Source organism: Pundamilia nyererei, unplaced genomic scaffold (genome assembly GCF_000239375.1).
Source record: "Pundamilia nyererei isolate P.nyererei 1_Seehausen unplaced genomic scaffold, PunNye1.0 scaffold00002, whole genome shotgun sequence".
Lineage (NCBI taxonomy): Eukaryota > Metazoa > Chordata > Actinopteri > Cichliformes > Cichlidae > Pundamilia > Pundamilia nyererei.
Window position 1 is genome coordinate 5,340,181 of NW_005187403.1, and position 22,328 is coordinate 5,362,508.

General features: G+C 40.7%; 1 protein-coding gene across 5 annotated transcripts in view; it reads left to right on the forward strand.

The window, feature by feature from the left end:
* The window catches only part of garnl3 (GTPase activating Rap/RanGAP domain like 3), a 78,281-nt gene extending 60,683 nt beyond the window's left edge, over nucleotides 1-17,598 (forward strand). For 3 of the 5 annotated variants that reach the window (XM_005720226.1, XM_005720227.1, XM_005720228.1), the window contains exons 17-31: nucleotides 2,351-2,425; nucleotides 2,639-2,753; nucleotides 2,883-2,909; nucleotides 3,030-3,134; nucleotides 3,905-4,021; nucleotides 5,755-5,912; nucleotides 6,118-6,276; nucleotides 6,695-6,761; nucleotides 7,036-7,143; nucleotides 8,109-8,227; nucleotides 8,601-8,736; nucleotides 11,137-11,196; nucleotides 14,011-14,229; nucleotides 16,059-16,179; nucleotides 16,266-17,598. In XM_005720226.1, the coding sequence (XP_005720283.1) occupies nucleotides 2,351-2,425; nucleotides 2,639-2,753; nucleotides 2,883-2,909; nucleotides 3,030-3,134; nucleotides 3,905-4,021; nucleotides 5,755-5,912; nucleotides 6,118-6,276; nucleotides 6,695-6,761; nucleotides 7,036-7,143; nucleotides 8,109-8,227; nucleotides 8,601-8,736; nucleotides 11,137-11,196; nucleotides 14,011-14,229; nucleotides 16,059-16,179; nucleotides 16,266-16,431 (1,752 nt within the window). In that variant the 3' untranslated portion in view covers nucleotides 16,432-17,598. The remainder of the gene's footprint in view (nucleotides 1-2,350; nucleotides 2,426-2,638; nucleotides 2,754-2,882; nucleotides 2,910-3,029; nucleotides 3,135-3,904; nucleotides 4,022-5,754; nucleotides 5,913-6,117; nucleotides 6,277-6,694; nucleotides 6,762-7,035; nucleotides 7,144-8,108; nucleotides 8,228-8,600; nucleotides 8,737-11,136; nucleotides 11,197-14,010; nucleotides 14,230-16,058; nucleotides 16,180-16,265) is intronic. The other 2 variants (XM_005720229.1, XM_013910042.1) reach the window with 1 other exon arrangement.
* The last annotated feature ends 4,730 nt before the right edge of the window (nucleotides 17,599-22,328 follow it).

Here is a 22,328-nt window from a genome sequence, read left to right on the forward strand (position 1 = left end):
AGTTAAATTATAATAAATCAATAATTGCCCTCATAAACCGAATACATCAATAATTTTACTACAATTTGTTCTTTCTTTTTTTTTTTTGATCAACTTGAAAATCTATCCAAAGTCCAAAGGTTTGAACTGAGTAGTGCTAATAATGCCTTCATCGTCACTCATTGTTTTATAATAGTCTATGTGAGCCTTAAAAACTAGACACTAGTTATAACGGCTGTACCCTGTAGAAAAAACCTGTTGGAGGAAATTAGTTTTTAAAGTCAAAACCATTTATAGTCGACTCTAAACGAGCAGCTGTTTATTAATCTTAGTAATTCTCTCTTTTTCTCTTTGTTGTCCTTGTTTCCTTTTCTTTACGTAACTGTTCTATCTCGTTTCTACTGTTCTCGACTTATAAATACAAAGCTTAGGTATCGACGTGCTCTTCTATAAAGCATTAAAACAGTGGAAGACTAACATCTTCGGTCATTGATTGTTCAGTTATTTTAGGGACAAGCCATTTGTCAGCTAAACTGACTCACAGTGGGGTCAGTCACTGTGTTGTGCACGTAGTACACAGTGATGTCATGTTCCCCATTAATGTCTCATAAATCTGAATATGAGTTCTCATGGATCTGTTCTGAAGGATGCTTTAGTATGCTGTACGGCTAAGCCACCGCAGTGGTGGTTTGTATTGATCTCATCATCTCCAGATTGCCTGTTTATGCAGGCATGGTAATGCTTTGTGCAGCTTGGATTGGCACTTTCAGTCAGATGGTTGCAGCTTGCACATTTGTACGAACTGTGTTTGAATTCTGAAACGGCTTTAACCTTTGATGCATTATGACTTTTCTTTTTGTACAGTCACCTTCTTGAGCCGTCACAGATCTCAGAACCTAAATAAGCATGAAAAACAAGCAATGTCAGTCCAAATAGCAGTAATAGAAAACAGCATGCGTATTTCAGCAAGTTAGGGCTCATTTATCTTGCGCAAGGTCCACGAGTGTGAAAGCGTTATTTAAATAACAGATAAATACCGTAAAATGCAATTTCCTCCACAGAGAATGACTGTGATAGATGCTAGCTCATTGGCAAGCTACCTGTTTACAGCTACATGATGGAGCCCAAAGATAGAAAAATACATACCAGTTCATCAAGGCCTCATAATAGCCACATATAACATCAAAATATATGTTTAAAAAATGCCCCTTTAGTAGCACATAGATTGATCCTGTTTATTGAAAGAACTCAAACCCAGTGGCTGAAAAAGAACTACTTAACTCTTTACCCCTAGATACTAGGGCTGCGCGATTTTGCATGAAAAGGCACTGTGTAGCGTTTGTCTAGGGTGTTGTTCATTTTCCTAAATCCCTCGTTTTGCACAGTGTTGATGGGAGCCATATCTTTGGTTAGGTGATAAGTGATAGCCTCCGTAATTTCTTTGTGCCTGCGGGAGTTCGGCGTGTATAGGGAAGCGCTGTATAAGGTTCCCGTTATTGATGTTTGGGTGGTTGACCGGGACGGATTTTCTCCTGTCACTCTCTCCGTTGTTTTTTCCCTGCCAATTTTAGCATCACACGGGCACAGCTTCTGTATCACGTGGTATAAGGCTCCGCCCTTGTCATTTGTTGAGCAGGAAGAGTGAGCGCTTGTTTTCATGCAGATTACGTCCCGGATCAAAATGCGGTACAATCGTCATCTTTTTTTTAAAAATCGTTGTCATTTGGAAATGAGATCGCACATAAGTATGAATCGAGATCGCGATTTTCTAACGATTAATCGTGCAGCCCTACTAGATACCCTGTTAGAAGCAACCCTCTGATTGGTTCATGTCATATTTCAGCCTGCCTATTGAACAACATGAGTGGATGTGCATCAGAAATGAGTGAGGATGGTCTCTATTCATGCAGGTACTCTAGGGAAATCCATTTATTCTAATGGTCATTGAACCGCATCTTTATTGATATTTACTAAGGCGTCAAAACTTGCCATTAATGATGCAGGGTAGATCGTCAGATCATCTTAATGGGGAAAAGAGTTCAAGAAACAGAAATATCTCAAAAAATGTGTATATTTGTGTAGGTCTGAATTTTATTCTTCATTCTGTCCTGCCTCATTTGAGGTTGGAAAATACAGAGTAACTATAAATCTGTTTATAAAAGAAATCATCGTTACCTCTAACAACCACAGCGGTAAAATGCCGCCTTCTCATCGTGGCAACAGCGTTAATTTTATGCTAACATTAGCTACATGGGAGCAAATCTTGATTTCAGATGTCAGACACTGTGGTAATGCAAGATTTCAGACTTCCATCAGTGCAGAATTCAGTGGTGTACGCCGTGTGTCATATCTGATGCCGTTTCTTCCCCAGGCCCTCAAGCTGAAGACCATAGTGAGAGGCGATGCGCCGACTAGCCTCGTCACCACAGGCTTGTGCAGAAAAGAGGTGAGGCGCACATCTTTATAGCGTCTCACCGCCTTAATCTTAATACTTGAAAGAACCTTTGAATTTTTTGCCGTTACAAAACAACTTCATGTTTGAAATGTTTAAAAAGCACTTAATGAACCCGGGGGGGTTAAATTTATGATTTATTTGTAGTCCTATCAAACCAAGTGAATATTAATCCTATTGTGCGCTGTATCAATATGTGTGTTGCAGCCATGGGAGTCCCAGTTGTTCTGCAGCACATTCCCCTATGATATCGTGTGCGCTGACTCCTGGGGTCAGTCAGTGCTGGTTGCCACAGACGCAGCAGGGGTCATGCTGCTCGATGGTGAGGTCACTAATCAATACGCCCTGTGCCATCTAAATTAAAGCACCCATGCATAATTGTTCAATACTCAGCAGAATGTCGAGAGCAGCAGCTAACATGATGATGGTAATGATGTTGTCCCTGTTTCAGGCCCTGATCCAGCAGGGTTAGGCATTGGTGAGTGACACAATCAATATTTTCTTATTTAAATGCTCTTTCTTTTTTTAATCCCTACTTGGGGCGGGGATTTTTCAATTTAATTTTCTTTAATCATGTGATTTTTGACTTGTCTTTCAGAGCCACAGAGCCTTCCCCCAGTGCACGTGTTCGACAGAACCATGGTGGTGAAGCAGATGCACGTTCTCGAGCCTCAGGACCTGCTTATCACCCGCACTGACAAAGGTAGGCTTAGACCACTGGGAGGATACTGCTAAGCACTGCCTCCCTGCACATCAGAGATCTCCTGTCATCCTTTGAAATCCTCTTTTTGACTCACAGCACTATTTGGAGCAGATTGTCTTTATGTTTGTTCTTTTTCTTCGCCTTACATTTCATCTGTCTTTTCCTGTGTGCGTTAGTGTGTACACGTTTGCCCACCTCCACTGGTCCGGTGAAAACATCGATCCATCGCTGAGATTTAAGGAAGCTGACCTGCACAGAACGAGTCCCTAAAGGGGTTCTGTGTGCATGTGTATACAAAAGAGTGTCTGTTTGTCTGAAGAACCACATAGACTGTGAGAGTGCAGGGGGTTATAAAGTACTAAGAGATATCCAGACAGGCAGACAGATAAAATTAAACACAGAGGGTGACTAAGATTTAAAGGACACACAAGTAGTTCAACCGAGATGTGGCTGTGTACTAACAAACAGCAGTTGGACTTGTCTGATGTTTGCTTTAACTGTGAAAGAATGTAAATGGTTGATCTGCAGATGATAAGCAAGTAGGGATCGTCCAGGTTTGATAGTCATTATGCGATGGCAGGCATTTGTCACGACTGTGTGTGGGCTTTGATGAAGCTTCTGCGAGTGCGCCAGCTTTAAGAAGCCTTCTAGTAATCCTCCTGCAATACCACGCCATTGCATGGCCGTGGGAGGATGCTAAATAAGAGCTAGCAAATTGAGGGTAGCCTTTGTGCAGAAAAAAACAGAAGAGCTTTTTGTTTTGTTTCCAGGAAAGGATGCTCGGCTTTATGTGTTCAGACTCAGCACGATCAAGAAAGGCCTGGAGGAGAGGCAACTAATCAGGGGCAAGTGCGACAGCCGGGAAAACAAACTGGAGAAAACGAAAGGTAACGCACAGGATCTGCAAGAATATGCACACAGTTGCACAGAATGCAAAACAATCCTCACAGTGAAAAAGGTAAATACACTTATGCAAGATAGAAAAATCTGCTTGAATTTGACTGAAGTTGAAAGCATCAGATAGTTCCCCATCCGAACACCATGATAAATTTTTCCCCCTGTTAATACCTTTAGGTTTATTTGAGGATAATATGAGACTACAAAAGCTCTTTTTGTCAGCATCCTTCAACAGCAGCTCTAGTGTCAAATAGACATGCATGCTTAAATTCAAGCCATCATGAAAATAAATGTAAAAACATTTAAAGAGAAATTTCCAAGACATTTAAATGTTGATACATATCAGCTACCTAGCTTAATCGTTTCTGGCATAAAAGGAGCCTGAAATGTACTTCATACATTGGTCATTCACGACTCCTTGGCTTTAAATCTATTATTTCCCCCTGCTGGTAATGCAACTTAAGCATGTGGTGGATTAGTGTGTCTATTACCCCTTAAGGTGCTTTAAATTGTAAGGTCAAGATGCTAAAATAACACAAGAGAAAATCCCAACAATCAGGCAACCCACTGTAAGTAAGCATTCGGCAACAGTGGGAAGGAAAAACTCCCTTTTAACAGGAAGTAACCTCCGGCAGAACCAGGTTCAGTTGGGAGTGAGGGGAGGGAGACAGGAAAAAAGGCATACTGTGGAAAAGAGCTAATTTGGTGATGAAACCTCTTACATTCAGATCAACGTTAAAACCTATTTTAAGACAGATTGGATCGACTGATAGCATCTCGCCGTGCTCCTGTTGGTATAAACGGGAGATAAAGAAGTTCCTACTTGGGAACCTACTTCTCCACTGGCCTCTGGCAAGTGTTGCTTACTATCACACTCCAATGTAGCCCCAGAGCCACAGCCACCCCATAAATGTGGAAGAATGTGGTGGCTTAAGCAACCAGCACAGCTTGAAGTAAAAAAGTAATCTAATTAGCATCTGTAACGACATAAACTTCTGCAAATTAACACATTTGATTGTTTTGCTATCAATTGCATGAATGTGGAAATGAAAGAGAGATTCAGTCAGCTGCGCTAGGCACAAACCTAGGGGAGGAGTCAGAGAGAAACTCTGGGTTTGTTAAAGAAAATCTGCCAGTGAATAGAGTCTGTGAATAGCCCGGGGATTAGGGAATCCTCATCTCAGGGTTAGCAAACTCTGTTTTCTGGAACAGGCCTGTGCTTCATCATATTAGGCGCAGCCAAAGCCACAGTGCTGGCCTGAGATGGACATATGAAGAAATCCATGCCAAGCTGACAACAGCTCAATGCAAGTAGAAAAACTTGGAAAACAAGCTTTTCGAGCAGATTGAAACCTGAGCTTTTGGCTTACAGACATAAAAAAATGTCTTTGAGCTGTAAATATTGTTCATCTGTACAAATGTTCCTAAAGAAGTAAACATCTATATTTCTGACCTGTTGAAGGATTATCTGAATATGTTTATGAGGTTGTTTACAAGGTTAACAAGTATCTAATCAATTCTGAAGTGCAACCTTAATGAATCTCCTTTTTACAGTGTACACACAAATATACACACAGTGTTATATCCACTGGTGTCATGCCAGCTGTCTGAGCGGCATGCATTGATCTGCGGGACGATGCCAGGGAACGACACCTGCAGCAGTAAACATCCATTATAGTTTCCATCTCTTTGTCAGCCTCCCCTCTCATCCGCTTTGTCCTAGGTTGCCATTTGTACTCTATTAACACCCACCACGGCTCAGAGCTGAGGATAGTAGCAGCCATCAGGAACAAACTCCTCCTCATCACCAGGAAACATCCGCGTTTCAGCGCCGTCGCCACAGGAGCGGATTCTCCAGTGGAGGAGTTTCAGTACATACGGGTAAATCAAAGTCCACATGAGCAAAGAGAAGGTGGAAAAACAGCATATGAGTCAAGCATGCACATTGTATTCAATACCCAAATGTAATGGGGGCTAAAAAAGAGTCTAATTATCTATCAAACAGAAGAGGGTGAAAGAAGAACGAAGACAGGAGTGTAAAAGTAAAGAGTGCTAATGTTAACCACGTGTACCACGCTCCCATTAGGAGATCTGTCTGTGCGACCCGCCGGTGGTGATGTCGCTGGTGGACGGTCCAACCGGGGAAAATGATAATATGATTTGTGTGGCCTACAAACATCAATTTGACCTGATCAATGAGAGCACTGGAGATGCCTACCGGCTTCATCATGCAGAGGCCAACAGGGTGAGGCACACAGGCACATACACACATATTAGCGGCTTTCTCTTTGCTTTCTTGCATTTCTATGTGATGTTTATTGAAGCCAAACGGGACTGAAACCTTTAGTTAGCGGCTTTATTTACCTGCTGATTACCAGCCTGCTTGGGTGAATCAAACATTGTCATTCACAGCCACCAGCTGGGGAGGCGAGAGAAGGGAGAAATGGATGAGCAGGCTGTAGGATGAACAGCTGCCTTAATAAAGCATCTCATTCTGCTTTCTATTTAGAGAAGAGTAAATCTGTAGCTGACATGCAGTGTATCTTCTGTATTGCCCTGAGGGTGCTGACCTGACATTATTTGTTAAAAACAGTGTCTCCTATTTGACCTTTCGCCTCTGAACCGTCTTTGATTTCACTAAACTGACTTCTTTGTGCCTGCAGGTAAATTTTGTAGCGGCCATTGATGTGTATGAAGACGGGGAGGCAGGTCTGCTGTTGTGTTACAACTGTGAGTGCCCCCCACCACCATCCCTCTCTTGACTCCAGACATTTCAGATGTTGTGTAATGTCGGCTATCTGCCTTTTTCCTCTGCGACTGGAATAAAAATCATTGCACAGAGACAGCTCCAGAATATTAAGAGTGAGGGAGCTTTTTATCCCTCTGCTTCAGCTATATAAAAGGACAAAAAGCTGTCTGCCCTCTTCGACTCACAATAAAAGGCTGCTGTCGATCGTGGTGTAACATAAATACCTTTAACCTGAATCCTGTGTGTCTTTTGCAGATATTTGTTACTATAAGAAAGTTTGTCCGTTTAACGGCTCCACACCGATGATCCAGTCCAACACCTCGGATTTCCACTTCAGCTGGAACCAGATGCCTAATGCTATTGGTAGGTTGCCACGGCAACAGTTCTCGGGGCCCCACCCTGCCCATTGCCGCTGAGCTTCGTGTCACCATGGAAACGTCATGTGTAATCACAAGCGTCCGACTGGCCCAAGTGATTACATGTGCGTGTGTTTCTGTGTACGTTTTATTATTAACGCAGAAGGTGATGAAAATTTTTTTAAAAAGCTGGTGTTAAACCAGTAACCCTGGCACTGCTCATAACAAAATGCTGCCCCTCTGGCCTCCTGTGCATCCGTAATGTGTCCTGCTTTAATATGCACATACACACTAAAGCCAACAGTGCAGAGTAATCGCACAAATGTATTAAAACATGTGGGACATCTTCAATTTAAAATCAGCTCACACCACTGGCATATAAAACAGTAATTTTCATAATTTAAAAAAAGCAATCACACCCTTTTGATATAGTATGCTGGATCAAAATCTATACTTTTCTGTGTACAGTGGTTCCTCGTTTATCGCAGTAGTTACGTTCTAAGACCATTTCTGGTGAGACTTTGCTGAACAATAGATGGATTTGCTGGATTTTTATTTCCTATTTCTTAATGGCATTGCTTCCATATCAGATAGTCTCCCATGTCTTCTTGTGTTCTCCACTTGTCTGGTTTCCTCAAATTTCTTTAAGGACACACTGCACACCATGTGGAGATATCTAATTGAATCATCTTTTTGTCGCAAATTACAGAAAGTCTGTCTCACTGGAGACAAAACTATAAAGAATTAGGCACCACCACTGAGGCACCTATAGTACAAGCATGGGTTGGGCGTTTCTGCATATATATTTAGCCAATAATCTAATAGTAATAATTCTTAGTGAAACTAATAACTACAAATTTGAAGTATTAAGAAAGGTCAACATTGCTTACATTTTTTGCATTGCAGTCATACTTGATTCAGTGGCTTCCCTTTGATGAAATACTTTGTCTTATCCTCCTGGTGTCTTTGCAGTTTGTGCATTTCCTTACATCCTGGCCTTCACCACGGACTCCATTGAGATTCGACTAGTGGTCAATGGCAATCTTGTGTACACAGCAGTGGTCCCGGAGCTGCAGCTGGCTGCTTCGCGGGTCTGTATAAATGACAACATATACACCCACTGAACAAGAATCCTCAAGTTTGTGAATTTAGTTTCAGTGTCAGGCTTCACTCAGTTGTAGAAGAAGATGTCTGGGAGCTCTCATTTCAATCCATCTTTATTATCCCTGTGGGAAATAAGGCTGGTAATCTGCATGGCTGCAAAAGCAATAATACAACTATGATTTATACACTCTGATAATTGCAAACAGAACAGTGCGCCTGAGATCCAATGATTCATTCTGATTCTTTGTTCTTTCTTTTTCACCTGCTGCTTCAAACCTTTCTGTTTTCCTGCCTTCTCTGCACGTCCATCATTTCCCTCTCATTTCCCTCTCTGCTTGCATCTGCTTTTTCCGCCCACAGTCAGACATTTATTTCGTTTCATCGGCTCCAGTGAGCTCAGCCTCCAACTGCAGTTCGAGAGACACCAGTTCCCAGAGTTCCCCACAGACGCCCACCGGCTATGAGATGCCCATGTTCCCCTCGCCGCTTGGCGATGGTAAGACCCACGCAGGATGTTTGACTTGGGAGTCTCTCTTAGCTTCAAGCACTGCAACATTTGTGTACGTTAGTTCAGGTTGATAACCTGCAGTTTTCTGTGACAGTAAGTTTTTCTTTAATCACTTTTTTTTTTATGAGAAACATTATAATGTCCTCATTGCTGGGTATGTAGAGTAGCAGTAGACAAATAGGTATCCTGTCAACGGCCCTTTAACCCTACAAATAATTTTACTTACAAATGTGGTTACTTTTATTTATTACCGACCTTCTTTCTTACAATTATTTCAGAGAAAAAGTCATTCATTCAACAAATTTTATGCTTAAAAAATGACTTTTGCGGCACTTAAACATGAGGTAGAAAGACTTAGGTGCCTTTGTTTAATTATCTTTGTTACCAAGCCAAAACCGGTACAAAAATGTTGCCTGTTGGTGTGTTCAAGGACCTACTCATAATCTGAAACTTTGCTTTAGATTAAATTTGCTAATCTATGTTGAAGGGCAGGGATGGGATGTCAAAAACGTATTTTACATTGTGAACCAAATACATCCCACTTTGATCTTAAGTGGGCCGGACAGAAACCCTTTCTGTTAGTGTAAAGAACTTTAACTACACATTTAATCCCTGGAATAGTTTAATATAAGAAAAAGGAGTGCAGTTTCAACAACACATCTCAGTTTTTCTATATGATATAGAAATGTTGCTGTTGTAAATAAAAGAAATCTGGAAAACCTTTGGCTTAAAGTGTAAGAAATGTGTAAAATGGCCTAAAACATTCTGGTTCTGTCATTGCCCTTTATTTGTAAACCCACTGGGGAAAAAACAAAAAGAGAATTTCCTGTCGGTTAATTATTTATATATTCATATATTTGCTTTGGTGTATTATGCCCATGGGGGAGGTCTTTATTACGCTCCAAAACCTATGGAAATATAGTTAAAACTCCAAAATGTATGCCTTTTTATTCCTTCACATTGTTCAAATTGCCCAGTGGGTCAGATTGGAGTCTGTGTCTAATTCCGGCCCAATTCTGGCCCCCAGGCCTTATGTTTGATACCTCTGTTGTAGGAAACAGACAGATAAGCACAGCGAGTATTGCAGAATATGCCTTCTTTTATTTCATTTAAACACTGTCTTTAAAAAAAAAAGACCAACACTTACAAAGTGTTATTCTGCCTTGTAACCCTCTGTGACTCCTCTTTGTCATTTTTATTGTTTATTTTTCTAAGATTTCCTTTTTAAGATTGACTGCGTATAAAAATGCTGTAATTCCCGAAGCAATATTTTGTTAGATCTCTTGAGCTGAAACTGAAAGTCTGCACTTCAGTCACATCTTGATTGTCCATCATGGTGATGTATAGAGGGAAAATTACAAAACTGTCTAAATACTGACAGATCTGGCTGTAAATCATATTTATTCTACTAAAGTTTCACTCCTTATGTTCCCACTGGTTGTCCACCACACTCTCCAGTGTTTCTGTCTCAGACCTGACAGTTTGAGAATCCCTTTTTTGTTTTAAGGTTGTCACCAGGCAGTGAACTCTTGAATTTTGGAGGATCCTTGAACACACCCTTTTTCAAAACAGGCATCCACATGGCCTCCCGTTCATCGACATGCTGCCAAAAGATCAAGGGGACAAACTTTTTACTGAGATACGACGTTCCTTACTTTCAAGCATCATATGATTTTATACCCATATGTAGTATGAGGTGTATGAAAAAAAGCTTGTACCTTAGCTAAATGTGATTTGTAGTTGAAGGACGAGAACATTTGAAAGCATCATTGTGATCTTTTCGATTGCGAATCATAGTTACAATATAGCATGCACACTCTCCCAGACATCTTTCATTGTATGTTTGACCATTTAATACACACACCCCCACCAGCACCACCGCCTCCCCATCCTGCTGTTCCTGATCTCCTCCAGATTAATACAGCTTGTACAAGATTGTCATTCACTGTCTTTAACAGCTGACTGACGGACAGTGCAGTCTAGCTGTTAAAGACACACAAAGGTTTCCATGTAAGTCTGAACTGCAGAAAAGAGTGAGACTTAGGAAAAATTAAAAATAAAAAGCTTGTGTTCCTGCTGCTGCTGCACCATCCAGGCAGTCTTTTCCTGATGGAAGTGGGTATTTACAGGTTCCATTAAAGCTAACGGGGAGGAAGATCTGGCTGTTGCTGCTGCAATTAGTCAAGTGCAGGATTTCTGCTTATGTATGTCATTTTTATTAAAGGAATTCTCTTTTTTTTTGCAAATAATTCTGCATTACTGGAAGATGTAGACATAATAGAGAACCTACTATGTATGTGTGTGGGTGTGTGCGTGTGCGTGTGCTCCTAAATGTATGTTACTGTGTGTGTTCAGTTTGTGTAACCCTCTTCTTCATCCCTGGTTCAGATTCTATACGGATCCCCTATGGTACCAAGCTTTCCCTGTACATGTCTAAGGATGCTGAAGGTACTTTAGGATTCTCCCACAACTTGTCCTCTGTCCATAAAAACACTCATAACGCTGCCCTACTAACATGCACGTGCACCCAGAGTGTATCACCCCTGTCTGCTCCGAAGCAGCATGTTGACTTGAACGTTGGTTGAATGTTAAGTGAACATTATGTCTTCCCCACCCCCACCCACCCCCCTTTCTGTCTGCCGACTAATTAAAGCATTAGCGCGAGGGGAGAATGAGAAGGGAGAAAGGAAGGTGCTAGAGCTCAAAGTACAAAAGTGAGGCAGGAGGTGATGAAGATAGAGAGTTATGAAATTACCGGGAAGGGGGGGAGGAAGAATAGGTATGCAGGGAGTGTGAGCGGAAAGGGAGGGGTTATGGAGGCTTTGGGGGGTGCAAAAAAGGAGCAAGAAAAGGGAAAGAGGGAAGGAGAAGACACGTCTGCTGCAGCATGATTTACAGATTGCACTGTCGCCATGGAGACTTTTGTCAGCCCTCTTTTTCGATCCAAAGTAGTCCAAACAGCGGTGCTACAGTCTGATGGTGGGTGGGTGGTCGGGCGGGGTGTTTGGAGAGTGGAGGGGGGGGGGGGGTGGAGAAAGGTGGAAGGGTGCTGACAAAAATCCCATCCTCTTAACTGCCTGTGCGCCTGCCGTATCTGCTCCTTGGGAAGGTTTTCATCTGACGTAATCACATCAGTGATGCGAGCAAGATGTCACTGATGTGGCTGCTAGCCACCATCCACCTCCACTGGCTTAAAGACGCCACGTTGTTCTGATGAATTTGACTCTGTTTAGTACTAAAAACATCCCTGACAACTGTTTATTTGATTTTTGATTTTTTTTTTGCCAGTGTGCAGGAGTGTGACACTTCCCCTGGTCCAGAAACGCATGTGGAATATATTGATCTCTGCAACTATATATTCCAAATACTTGCATGCCTTGCCGCATCTTTGGCTATTTCCTTTTGCCATCGGACGACACAGCGGCAAGTGAGAGCTGATCTGTAACAGCACTAACACAGTGTACCTGTCAAGCATCAGCAGTGACCCTTTGTTTTTCACAGTGGCTCTTTAACTCTCCTCTCACCCGCTGACATTTCAGATGAGACAGACCCTTCCTTTTTTTTTTGCAGCATAGTCTCTGCCTCGATTCACTCTCATTCACTATCACCAGCCTGCCTCATCGGAGCAGTGTGCAGTTTCTGAACTCCAACACTGCTCCCAAGTGGAATGGCTGGGCACTGCCAGTGGGCACACTGCAGCTTTGCGGGCAGATTGTGTCACTTGAAAACTTCCAAACATCCATTCAACGCATCTCGAGCAGACTTTGTTGTCTCTGTTGAATAATAGATGGCCTGCTATAAATGTCTACTGAACAGTTACATTAGCTCGCTGTTGTAAGGAAGATTAATTTTAAGACTGCGTGCTGTTTCAATAAATGGCGCTATAAATCACTTTAAAGTGGCTTCATTTAAATGTGGATGTTTGATTCTGTTGTATCAGCATTCATAGAGTCCTAATTATGTACAGAATTAATATTACAGCTGACTGTTTTGCAACGCATGCCACATGTGATGTCATAGATGTTTTACTGCGCTACGAAAATACAAAAGTTAAAGACTTGATCAAGCTGTGTCACCTTTGCTTTTTCAGGTTTTGTAAGCTTTTGCTTTTGCTGTCATTATCTGTTTTTTACTGGTCCTTACTGGTGCATTCAAAGACTTTTATTTCAAGTGAAATAAAATTATTTCTTATTATACCTTTACAAAATCGACAACATGTTTTTGTGAGTTGGAGTGGCTGGCACACAGAATGCAAGAGCAATGTTAATAAGTTGAATCTTTGAGAGTCCCTGAATGCACCGGAAAGGCGGAAATATGCCTCTAGAGATTATATACAAGATAGATGCCAATATTTACATGTCTGACGCCAGTCCCTGGTTATTTCAAGTGTGTTTAGTGTAAAGATTACAAATGTGCATCTCGTGTAATGCCGTTCGCTGCATTAGAGTCTCAGAGGTAAGAGTATGTTTCATAATACCCAACAACAGAATTTCAAAAAAGCCTAATCTTTGAGTCAGGTGAGAGTTTTGGAGTATCCTAAAGCTGCACTGAAAATGCTTGCAGATGATATGTATGTGAGTGTGATGTATTGTAAATTTAGTTCAAGTTAATATATAGTGCATATATTAGTGATCCTAATATATATATAGCCTGTGCAAAAGGCTTGAGCCAGCCCCTCATTTCTTTATATTTTACTAGGAAATGGGAAATGTTTGAAGAAATCTATGCATACCATGATGAAATATGCCAAGGTTTGAGTCAAGTGGAACTAAAGAAAGACAATCTGGCCCTGAGAAGCAAACCACAAAGAAATGTGGGATGCTTCAAAATCTTTGCACAGTACTGTATGAGAGGTAGAAATTTGGAAACCACTAATGTAGTCACATGTTAATGTTTTACAACCTGGGTTTTTGTACAGATTTTCAAAAAAAAAAATCAAGAGCACAGGCAGCTCTTTCCCTCTGTTTATCATCTTTACGTTAAGCTAAGCAGTAGCTTCCCAGTGGTAACTTATGCAGCCAAATAGTCAAAAATAAAGTATTTAATTTTCATTGCACTGCCATACAAAAGTGTTGAAATATTGATAAAAATAAAAGGTTCAATTGCTAGTTGTAAAATCTGAAAACATATGGTATGTTTTTGAATTTCTAAAGAACTAAAGCCAAGCCTTCTTTCTTTTTTTGTTTTCATTTTGTGTGCTCTCATGTCATCTACCACAATTGTTCTTCCTCACTGCTACCTCTTCCTCTGGCTTCCTCCTAGGTGAAGCGACATGCAAGCACATTTTTAAGATCCCTCTGTGTAACTTGGTGGGCCGCAGCATCGAAAGACCCCTGAAGTCCCCTCTGGTCAACAAAGTGCTGACGACACCAGCCCCCACCATGGTGGCCCCAGCTCCCCTCATCTCTGCAACACACTCGCTTTCCTTATCCCGCATGGAGATCAAAGAAATAGCCAGTCGCACACGGAAGGAGCTGCTGGGTAAACGGAAAAATTATTTTGCACCATATAGGAAATTTAAGTTGTTTTTATGGAACTAGTGCCCACTGGTGCAGTTTTGGATTATCCCTCACATACCTGCTCCTTCATGGTACGGCTACATTTGAGCATACTTGCAACAGCAAAGCTACATGACGTGATCACAGTCAGTCAAAAACACACACAGAGATTCCTTTATTTTTAGTTAGATCTAGTTGTCGTCTCTGTGTTTCATTCTAAAATCTTCCTCAAAAAAGCTAATTCCACAAACACATTTTGGTTTGCAAGAACAGCTATATAGAATCTCAACAGGCTCCTATTAAGAATCTTTTATCTGTTTATTTATTCATTTCTGGTTGTGTTGTTTCAGTTATTACATTATATGTGGTATCTTCGATGTCTAAGGCAGGACAGGCAGCCATTGCCCAACTCCCCGTGAATGGTCCATGGTCATTGATCAGTAGCTGTTGATCAGTGATCAAGAAAGCCTCCCAGTGGAAAGGCTACATCCAGATAAACAGAATCAACTTTCTGGGAGACATCACTGTACTAATTCTAAAATCTTTGAAGTACTCTCCAGTATTGGTCTCAGATGCTATTGCAGTTTAGTGGCTCAGTCACAGTAGAGCAAAGATATGATATAAACCTCCTTGCAACTACTAAAAATTGGTGGTTGCCCAGTGAGTCCATTGAATATTTTGAAATTTAGCAGCCGATTACAAGTAGTTGCACTGACCAACTGGTAACCCAGAGGTTAAGAATGCAAAACCCACAACCTGTAGTTGACCACACAGTGATTGCACAGGTTCCCTGGAGACAGATTGGCAACAGGTTGTAATCAGTGTGAGTCAGTCTGAACACATCATCTACGTGTGTGTTTTTAATAGCAGACCTGCCTCAACTGGTTTCCAGCTGGTTGTATTCTGGTTATATTCCTATATAAAAGCACCTGTGTCATTTTGCAGTTAAATTGCTGGATTCTGAATGTAAATAGTTAATGTGAATTTCTGTTAAATGTTACATTTCTGTGTATGTAGTTGGTGACACATTTGTGATTTTCAACGATTTACAGTTAATCGTATCATACAGTTTCCAAGCTGACCTTATTCAGTCACAAACTGATAGCAGACTGACTTCGACTTATTGCTGTTTTCTGACTATCTTGATGCACCAAAGTTGCTTTCAAGACGTGAACTGTGGTTAAAAGCAACACTCAAAACCACAGAGATCACACAGTTACATTCATTTTGGTTGTGCAGCATCTCTAACTACTGTTTTCGCCACCGACACTGTAGCATTAGAGACTATATCTGAGATATGAAGTCACCACATGGCTTTACACATTTGGCTTTGTAGGAGAAGATCCCAAACAATGTGTACCTTCCAATTCTGAAGTAGACCTGTTTTGGGTGTTTTTTTTTAACATAGGCAAAAAGCAAAAGTTTGATATTTGGAAAAATGTGCTTATTGGCCTTCCTGTTGTGTGAGGAGATTCATCCCACTGTCATGTGGTACTTTTACACTAAATGTAAACTTACAGCAACATTAGCTTAACATATGGAGAAACATTTACTCTTTTGTCTAAAGAAGCCATTTCTATCCGTCCCCACCTTCAAATACTGTCAAATTTCATATTCATATACTTTGGATTTATTAAACTGAAAAGTTTAAAAAATTAAATGAAATCCAAGAAAATTACTACTTTTGGTTTGAAATCATCTAGCTCATAATTATAAATGGGATATCGACCATCCTGCTCTCAGAAGGAAGGCCAAAAAAAAGCATATTTCTGAGTTTTCCAATGCATTTTCCATTGTCTCCTACCAACAAAGGCTTGACAGAGGAACCAAGTGGGAAATCAGACAGCGGATCAGTGAAACAGAGAAAGATGAGCAAAAAGAACACAGAGGACGAGCCCAAAGTACGAGCGCTGACGTCCACAAACAGCGACAGGTGACACATCTGAACAGCAGCTGCACGTTTGATGTTTGCTTAATGCTAGCTTGAGCTTGAGACATGAGTCTTTCTGTGCACAACAGGCTAGCCTCACAGTCCAGCGAAGTGGATCAGGATGTCCAGCTGCACTGTTCATCCAGTTCGGAGGCGGAGCCAGAGAAGGCGGTGCTGCAGCCAGAGAGCCCGCCCCTTACCAGTGCGTTCTCCCTCTCCACATCCTTCGAAGAAGATGTCTTGGACCTAAAGTGAAGACAATCCCATCGTGCACTTCTCTGCCCGCCCACTTCTGTACTGTCGCCTTTACTCTGTTGTTTTGGTTGGTCTTCTTTTCTTTTTTGTTTTTTGTTTTTTTCTGTTGTTGAGCTCTGATACCTTGGCGCTTTTTCCTACATACCCTGGGATTCTGAGCCCCCGTTCAGCGGACGAGATGGGTGCAGTGGAGGTTTGAAGTCATGTTTGTGTGCGTGTGTGACTTTTTTCATGAGCAGTGCCCCCCCTCAGCCGCCGTGTGTCAGCTGTTTGTGTCGCCCCGCAGCAGATAACCCAAAGAGGTTGCGTAAGATGCCGTGGTGCATTCAGACTTCTGCAAGAGCTTTGAGATGCCGGTTTGATCCTAAACCACAAACTGAATGTAAATCTGTGCACCAAGGCATGAGAAAACTCTCTGCATTCTCAACTCCCTCTGACGTTGCAAGAGCTTATGTGTTGTATATTATGTGATTATTTCCGATCCACTTTCAAGTATTGTATGATATGCATATGTGTACATCTGTTTATACACAAAAGTGCACACATGCAGGCGTATATGCCTGTCTGGTTTGTGATGCATATTTATAGATATATTATAAAAATCAATTTTATTCCCATATTTAGTAAAAGTATGATTTTTGATTTTATGCTCTGCACATTTTCGCCCATATTGTTCCCCTTATCTGTCGTAAACAGGTTAGACAGACCTGGAAGAAGTCTCCCACAAGTGCCGTCTGCCACTGTCCTCCATTCAAGTAGACGTCCAACAGCCACCAGATTTTGGTGTCTGTCAGTAGCAGCCATGATTGTAGTCCATGTTCGATTACAGTGGTAACCAACGACTGCAATCAGCTCAGGTGATTTCACTTGCTGGCGGCAAAATCTCAAAGGCACATGCACGAATCATTTTATCCCATAACAAAGACCTGACCTTAAATTTGCATGACTTGCAAGTGTTGTGTTTTTGGCAGCAAAGAAATCACTTCTTTGGAAACAGTGCGATCTGTAACATGATACCAAATTCCGAACAAAGTAAAGAAACAACAAACTGAGACAAGAAAAAAAAAGTACAGGAGTATCTATAACAAGACGGTGGCTAGATGGATAGAGGAGGGATGATAAAAACAAAACCAAAAGTGTGAATTACTTTTACTTTGTCTTTTTCTGTATGCGGAATGAAAAAGTCTTTTATTTTGTAGAGTAAAATGTGCATTTAGTTAAAAGATAGTTTTATCTTTAGGAAAAATTAGACTTTTACTGAACTAAAATTAAAGCCTAAATGAAACTAAGAATTTTAACAGTGCAAAACAAAACATCTCATTAAAAAATACTAAATGTATTTATACAAATAGTATATTTGGAAAGCATAACCATGCTAGTGCTGTTTAAATCACTGAGTCTAATTTGGAACTTCAAGGCCCAGAAGCCCTGCTGATTTTCACCTCGAGGTCCAGAAATACACTGATTTACAGCTGGGGATAACTCACTGCAGCACACGGTTAAATTCACAGTTTAGATATGCTTTCCTTACTGAGTGTAGAGGTTTATGATCAGATTGTTAATTGGCTGCCCATCTGGAAAATCTTTTGTTATTGTCATACAGATAAAAATCTAGTCCATAAATTTGGAGGGCTCAAAAGAGACTGATAAGTCTCTAATATTACACATGCTCTAAAAACAATCCTTCATTTCATTAAACCCTCTCGGCCTTTTAAATGTCTCCTCATTTTATACTCCACACATTCAGATTACAGAGTAAAGCAATCCATTAAAAATAAAACCACTAATGCTCAGTTACTGTAGAGTTGACAACAGGGAAACATCAGTATCTACAATGGCTCTTATTATTACATCAGTCTGGGATGCCAAACAGCTAAGGATGCACCACATCAGCTAAAGGGTGACATTCCACATGATTAAACCCAGCTTGAGCACCTTTGGGCGTTAGAGCAATCATAAAAATAATTCTGAGAGCAGAAACTTGGCAAGTGAGAGTGCATGGTTTTAAAAAAGGTCAAACATGGTCAAACAAACTTTGTGTAATTACTGTCAAAGCCAGAGGAGGGAGACAAAACTTAACCACCACAGGTTCAACATAGGAAACCTCCACATCTGTACCATCCACCCCACTTGTGATGTAAATGCACCTCCAACACTAATAACCTTTATCAGGATTACTTTATCTAGAAAACGTTTCATACAGAATCTCACAATCCGTTCTAACACAAAGGGTCAACTACACTTCTCATTTAATTTTAGTAAGAATCCACTTTATAACACCTAATTACAGCACTGAAAAGGTTAAATGGTGCTTTGTGTCAATGTAAAAACTAATCAAAGTGACAGTAATACAAAGGGAAATGTTTGGCAAAGGTGACCAGCCTGATGTAGGTGTTAGTGCATCTCTGTATGCTTGTTTCACATCATAGCAGCCTTCAGATTGAGCATGAGCCTCTTCTTTTCTCATTTCTTCACACCTTTGCTCTGTTCTCCTGCCTGCCTCTGCGTGAATCCCTCTAACAGCAAAACGTAACTCAGAAAAAGGGGTAGAGGAAGAAGAAGAAAGAGGAGGAAGAGGAGGAGGAACCGGGAGGGATTTTTACTCTTCTTTAGTGTCTAAATGAGGGTGGATGACTCGGGGAATGCTGCTTCTCCCGCTTTGCGTTGTTACGATTCCTTCTGTATTTTTGTCTTTAGTTTCTACCTCCCCTTGGCATTTTTACTGTTTTGTTTGTTTTGGTTGGTATTTTAGTTTGTTTGGGGGGTTTTTTGTATTTGAATCTATATTTACTGTTTAGACTGTTGCTGAACCTCTCTGTGATATCAAAATGACAGAAAATTGACAAAAAAAACACCAAGTGTCTTAAAATATTGTATCGCCATCGTTTTTAATGCCAAGTAATACTTGTAAATGTTTGTGTATCAAATGTGGCCTCAAAGGAAACTGAACTATATTATTATTAATATTAATATTATTTGAGCAGTTATTTTAAACAAGTGCTGTAGACCACTGCTGTGAAAGTAGTTGATTTTGTTCATTGATATGTAATAAATATTTATGAAATTTCTGTTGGGTGGTTTCTTTGGCTTACACACACACACACACACACACACACACACACACACACACACACACAGATATAGATATATGCAGGCTGAAAGCAATGTAAGTAATGTTAAGGTTAAATGCCAACATACATTTCTGCTTTAACTCTCTTTTCTGTAGCTGACTGAGTCATAGGTCTGGGGTTGTTTAGTCTTGAGTTGTTTAAATGGAGCATTTCTTTCTGTTTGGATTTTTAACCCAGCAATAATCTGATTATGAGGTTCAATGTAAATGTTTACCTTTGTAATACATTGCAAAGTACACACAACTACCAAAGCCCAGCAGAACACCGATACTAGCATCACACCACCTTTTACTCACTTGCCCTTTTCAACGCCCATCACAACGTGGCTGCTGAAGTTCAAATTGAACATTAGAATGGGAATGACATGACTCCTGGTGCTGGACTGTTCTCAGTATTTCAGAAACTGCTGATCTGGTGGGGTTTTTCTGCACAACCAGTTCTAGGGTTTACAGAGAATTGTCGGGAAAAGAGAAAATATCCAGTAAGCAGCAGTTTTCTGTGCGATTACGGCTGATGTTAGAGGTCAGAGGAGAATGGCCAGACAGCATGGAGATGATAGGAAGGCAACAGTAAGTCATACCAAGGTATGCAGAAGAGAATTTCTAAATGCACACAATGTTAGCCCTTGAAGATGGGCTACAGCATCAGAAGACCAGACTGAGTGCCACATCTGTCAGCAAAGAACAAGAAACCAAGGCCACAGTTCACACAGGCTTAGCAAAACTGGATAATGGGAGAATAGAAAAACATTCCCTGGTCTAATAAGTCTTACATTTCTGCTGCATCATTCATATGATAAGGTCAGAATTTGATCTAAACAGCATGTAAGCTGGATTCTGATTTCTATCAACAGTTCAAGCTGCTGCAGATACTGTAATGGTTTGGTGAATATTTTCTTGGCACACTAACAACTGAGCCTTGTTTAACCTCCTAAGACCCAAACTCTTTCATGGCATGCATTTTAAATTTTTCTTTGCTATTGGGTTGATTGGGACCTGAGGAATGTAAAAACAAAAAATTACCAGATTTTTATTTATTTATTTACCTAATTTTTGTTTCTGATACAAATGAGATCCACGTATGAGGACATTGGTTTTAAATTCTGATAGAACGGTGGCAGTATAATGTCCTCACAAGTGAATATCAGGCCCTTGTAGAGAAAAATTAAGTATTTTCGTCTAGACACCAGGTCCTAGGAGGTCACACACCATCCATTTATGACCACAGAGTTCCCATCTTCTGATGGCTGATTCCAACAGGAGAGCATGCCATGTCATAAAGGGGAGATTCATATCATGGAGTCACATCTGACAAATCTGCAGCAGCTGTGTGATACCGTCATACCCACTCAGACCAAAATCTCTGCATTTTTTGGTTATGACTACAGTGAATCTGAGAGAAAATCTCATAAAACACTAGCAGGAAAACGCTATGAAAGAACACAAAACACAGCGGAAGTGTTTCCGGGGGGACATTAATGTGACAGAACAGCTGCAGCAGTGACAGAAACCAAAACATGCGAAGGACTGAGCAGAGACATGATTAAAAGAAGCGTGCAATTCATCTGTGACTCAGAAAAAGGTGAAACATAATTGTATTTTAATCACATAGTTCATATAATACTGCAGATAGATGTTTGCTATTAGCCGTTTATTGTTAGCTTGCCCATCCCGCAGCTGGTCCGTCACATTATTGTCTCCTCAAAATCCCCATTTTTTGTGAGCAATGTTTTTTCTCCTTCCGTTGTGTTTTATTTAACTTCCGTTGTGTTTTGTGTGCTTTAACACTATGTTTGCATGTACTGGTGTTTTTTGAAGTTACTATGCATTGGGCCCTTTCAGGCCCACATGTTGCCTATATTGACATTAATATGTAAAGTTAAATAAATCAGTTTAACTGAAATAAGACACAGAACAGTGGAACATCATAGTTATACAAGTTTAGATTCTGTGGTGTTAGAAAAGTGTTAGATAATTATTTAGCTGGTGTGAACTATTATTTTAATAACTCTAATAGGTGTCTATGTACTGTTACTAGTCAAAATCAAAAATTTATAATAATAATAATAATAATAATAATAATTGCATTTATATAGCACTTTTCGGGACCCTCAAAGCGCTTTACAATTCCACTATTCATTCACTCTCACATTCACACACTGGTGGAGGCCCTGGGGCAGACTGACAGAAGCGAGGCTGCCATATCGCGCCATCAGCCCCTCTGGCCATCACCAGTAGGCGGCAGGTGAAGTGTCTTGCCCAAGGACACAACGATCGAGACTGTCGTTGGGTCCGGCAACCTTGGAACCGGCAACTTTCCGGTTACAAGACAAACTGCCAACTCTTTGAGCCACGATCGCCATTTGGTTGAAGAGTGAAAGCTGAAAAGATCTGGCTGAGAAGTGCTCTGTGTGTCCACAAGGTGGGGGTAAATATTTATGTAGCTTTACTAAAATGACCAGTTTGTTTTTTTAATCTCACACAGGAGAGCCTGCACTTCTTAAACAAAAGAAAGTTTGGTCCAAAGTAAATTGATCTCCCTTAACAGCGAACAGCAGCAAAAACAGAGCTTTTGTCAGAGTTTTCCTCCAATCCAGAAGTTAAAAAAAAAAAAAAAACAGCATGCATGGGAAACGAAAAATATTTTACTTCACACTGATCTTATTCAGAATCAGAATACCTTATTGATCACTAGGGGAAATTATGTATTACAGTGAGAAGTGTAGGTAGGAGGTCAGGAACCACATTTCCTTTTACCCTCGAGGGC